We start from the raw sequence: 3,270 nt of genomic DNA on the forward strand, positions 1-3,270 counted from the left end.
CCGCTGCGGCAATCGCGGAAGCAAGGGCGGCGGACGAGGCCTTAAGAGCGGCGCTGCTGCTGGGCGCCTCTCTGGGTGCCATCCCGGCCGCCGCTCCACCGCTTGGCGCCGCGCCACAGCCACCGCCCCTCCCGCCGGCCGCACTGGCCCCAAGGGGTTGCGCGCCAGTGCCTCGTCCCCTGCTGGCGCGCCGCGTGCCGACGGCGGTCGCGCCGCGGCACCGAGAGGCGCTGGGGTCGCCGGGGCCGGGTGCTGTGGGCCTGACGTCGGTTCAGGGGCGGGAGCAGCAGGAGGAGGGGGGCCACGGGCGGCCGGGTGAGGGAGCCCCCTGGACGCCACGCACTGTGCAGGTGCCGCGGCGGCCGCGGTCCGCACGGCGCGTGCAGCGCTGGCCCGTGGGGCGGCTCCGGCAGTGGTGGGCTCAGGAGGAAAGAGGAGAGGATTCCGATGAGGGGGCTTGGCACCCACGGGGGCCGTCGCAACAGCAGCAACAACAGCAGCGGGAGCAGAAGCCACAACAGCAGCAGCAGCAGCAGCAGCGGGCGCGGCGGCAGAAGCTGCTATCGTGGGTGAAAATAGCTCAACAAGAGAGGCGTGAGCGGCGGCAGCAGGAGCAGGAGGAGCAGGCGCAGCAGGAACAGGAGGACGAGGCCGTGCGCCTGCAGCGCAAGCGCTGGCGCCTGAAGAAGCAGAGGCAGCGTGACGCATTCCGCCACATCGACGCCCAGCGCCATCGACAGGAGCAGGCGCCCCCCCGCCGCGCGCCCGCCCCCGTCGCCGGCGGGGCGGGCGCGCCCGCGGCCAGGCAGCCCGCGCCCCCTCGGCCGCGGCTGCAGCTGCCGGGGGTTGCGGCTGTGAGCGAGGCCTCGCCCTGGGGGGACCTGCTCGCGGCGGCGGCAGGTGCGCTGGAGGGGATACACCTAGTCCAGGAGGCACTGGGGGAGCCGCCGTCAGCGCAGGCCGCGGCGCTGCGCCACGTGCAGCGGCTGGTGGCGGAGGAGCGCCGCGCGGAGCTGGCGGCGGTGGTGCGGTTCACCTGGGCGGCGGCGCGCAGCAGCTGGGAGGCGGGGACAGTCGCGGCGGCGCGGGCGTGCGTGCGGGGCCTGTCCTCACGGGGAGAGGCGGGCGCGGATGGGGGGGAGCGGCCGGAGGAGGGGCCGGAGAAGAGCGGCGGCGGCAGCATGGGAGCCGGCTAGCATGGTCACCACCAGAGCTGCAGCAAGGGGGCACATGCGGCCCCTCCCAGGCGGCACTAGGGGCGTTGGTTTGGTCTCAGTATGCATGTGGCATGGCAATCTGTTTACACCAACAAATGATTCAAGGTACTGCAATCTGGCAGGGCGGTCCCGCAGCCCCGGGCCTCCTTTGTGCCGGGCTCAAACATGCCAGCACGCCCGCACCATAATGATCTGATTGCTGCTGCTACCAAGCAGCCCGTTGTTTTGCGATTCGCAACCTCTCGCCGTGCCCGTTCAATTGCCGGCAACAGCAGCGTCCACCCACTTCATCTCTCGCGCGTGCCGGCGTGCACGTCGAGCACGCGGGCGGTGCCCGATGCCGGTCCTCGGTTGAGGCGCCTGGTTGCATCGCCGCGGTCCAGCGATGCAGCTGCCGCGCCCAGCCACGCATTTTCACCTTTCGGCTGCTCCTTCTTGTGGCTGATGGGGCTCGCAGCCCATTCGAGTCGCCGCCCCTGCGCCCTGCCCTGGGCCAGAAACACTCCTGCCTCCAGAAATTCACTCTGCTAGAGTTACACGGTTGAAACAGCGACGTCCGGAGACAGGGGCGTGGGTGCAGAGTGCACCAGACGGGACTGGAACGAAAGGGGGCGCCAGCAAGGGGCGGCGAATGGGTGGGCTTGCACGCCTGAACCACAACACAAGGGAAGCCAGCGGGTGACGTAACAAGGCGACAGGACGGGTGCAAATGACGACAGCCTGCCGCTGTCGCCTTCGCGAGGCTGCGGAGCACGCGCCGAGTGTGCAGCCAAGGGGGCCGACCAAAGGGCGGGGGTTGACGGGGTAAGGTTGAATGTCAGGTGTGAGGACACGCGGGCAGCGCAGCGGCGCGTCCTGGGAGAAGAGGCGACGTCCGCCAAGGGTCAAGGTTGAGCATCAGCAAGCCCAGGTCAAAAGCAGCGGCCACACATAATGTACAACCTGCGGAGAAGGAACTGCTGAGGGGTGCACTTCATGACCAGGAGAATCATCACAAAGATAAACCTCAAACCCCGCCGACCCCCGTCTCGCCTCCTCCAGGACAGGCTCCAAGGCAGGCGCAGGCGGACGCCCCGGGGGCGACAGCGGGGGGCGCCCGGGCAGGCGGTTTTGCCCTGCGCTCACGGCGGCGGCAGGGTGTCTATGTCCACCACCACCTTGCGCAGCAGCGCCTCCACCGGCAGGTGCGCGTTCCTCACGTCCTTCGCGACGCGCGTCCACCGCTCCCCGTACCGCGGCCCCTTGTCCGCCGCGCGCCGCGCGACGTCGGCGGCGCTCTCGGGCGTGCCGTGCTGCAGCTCGAACTTGTAGTAGTGGCCCCAGTAGTCCCCCACCTCGGGCGCCAGCAGCACCGCACGGTTGAACCAGGAGCGCGCCTTGTCGACCTTCCGGTCCGACCAGAACAGCTGCGCCACCGCGCACACGACCGCGGGGTCCTGGTCGCACCGCTTCAGCGCGTCCGCGCTGCGCGACTTGCGCTGCGGCCGCGGCGCCGCACCAATCGCCTCGGCCCACAGCCGGCCCGACGCGGGCAGCTCCTGCAGCGCCTTGGCGAGCAGCGCCTCGCCCGCCTTGCTGCTGCCGGCGCGCTGCTCCGTGCGTATCGCGGCCAGCCAGAGCTCCGCGCGCGCTTCCGCCAGATCGTCGCGCTTGGGGATGCGCTGCCGCGCCTGCTCCAGCAGCGCGCGCGCCTTGCCCACGGCGCCGGCGGCCTCCTCGACGCGCGCGGCGGCGCGCCACAGGGGGACGCACTCGGGGCAGCGCTTGATGCCTGGGCGGGAGGAGGGGGGAGCAGTAAGGTAGGGTGCACGGCGGGGTTGTTGAGCGAGGCAACAGGTGCAGGTGCGAGGCGGGCTGCCGGTGGTGGGTGCAGCCCCACAAGTAGGTTGGACTGCGCGTTGTACCGGCGCCGCCGATGCAGGGTCGAGCGCCGCTTCAGAGCAGTGGCAGTCCTGGGGCGCCATTGGTTGTCAAGCAACCTCAACCTCCTGCCCCACAACCCCCCCCCCCCGCACACACACACGCACACACACACACACACACACACACACAC

At 70.9% G+C, this 3,270-nt stretch overlaps 2 protein-coding genes across 2 annotated transcripts in view; one reads left to right on the forward strand and one right to left on the reverse strand.

Annotated features, from left to right (window-relative positions):
• MNEG_0248 (hypothetical protein) overlaps nt 1-1,196 on the forward strand; it is a gene marked incomplete at both ends in the record, with an annotated part of 3,247 nt that extends 2,051 nt beyond the window's left edge. Inside the window, one exon of the mRNA XM_014051281.1 lies at nt 1-1,196. This exon is cut by the window's left edge and continues 559 nt beyond it. Coding sequence (XP_013906735.1) covers nt 1-1,196 — 1,196 coding nt within the window.
• A 1,142-nt stretch (nt 1,197-2,338) lies between these two features.
• MNEG_0249 (putative Pre-mRNA-processing factor 6) lies at nt 2,339-3,181 on the reverse strand (the record flags this gene model as incomplete). Its single annotated transcript, XM_014051282.1, has 2 exons — nt 2,339-2,988; nt 3,097-3,181. The coding sequence occupies 2 exons, from the start codon at nt 3,179-3,181 to the stop codon at nt 2,339-2,341; spliced, it is 735 nt and encodes a 244-aa protein (XP_013906736.1).
• Between the last annotated feature and the right edge of the window lie 89 nt (nt 3,182-3,270).

Source organism: Monoraphidium neglectum (assembly GCF_000611645.1).
Source record: "Monoraphidium neglectum strain SAG 48.87 unplaced genomic scaffold scaffold00017, whole genome shotgun sequence".
NCBI classification, from domain to species: Eukaryota; Viridiplantae; Chlorophyta; class Chlorophyceae; order Sphaeropleales; family Selenastraceae; genus Monoraphidium; species Monoraphidium neglectum.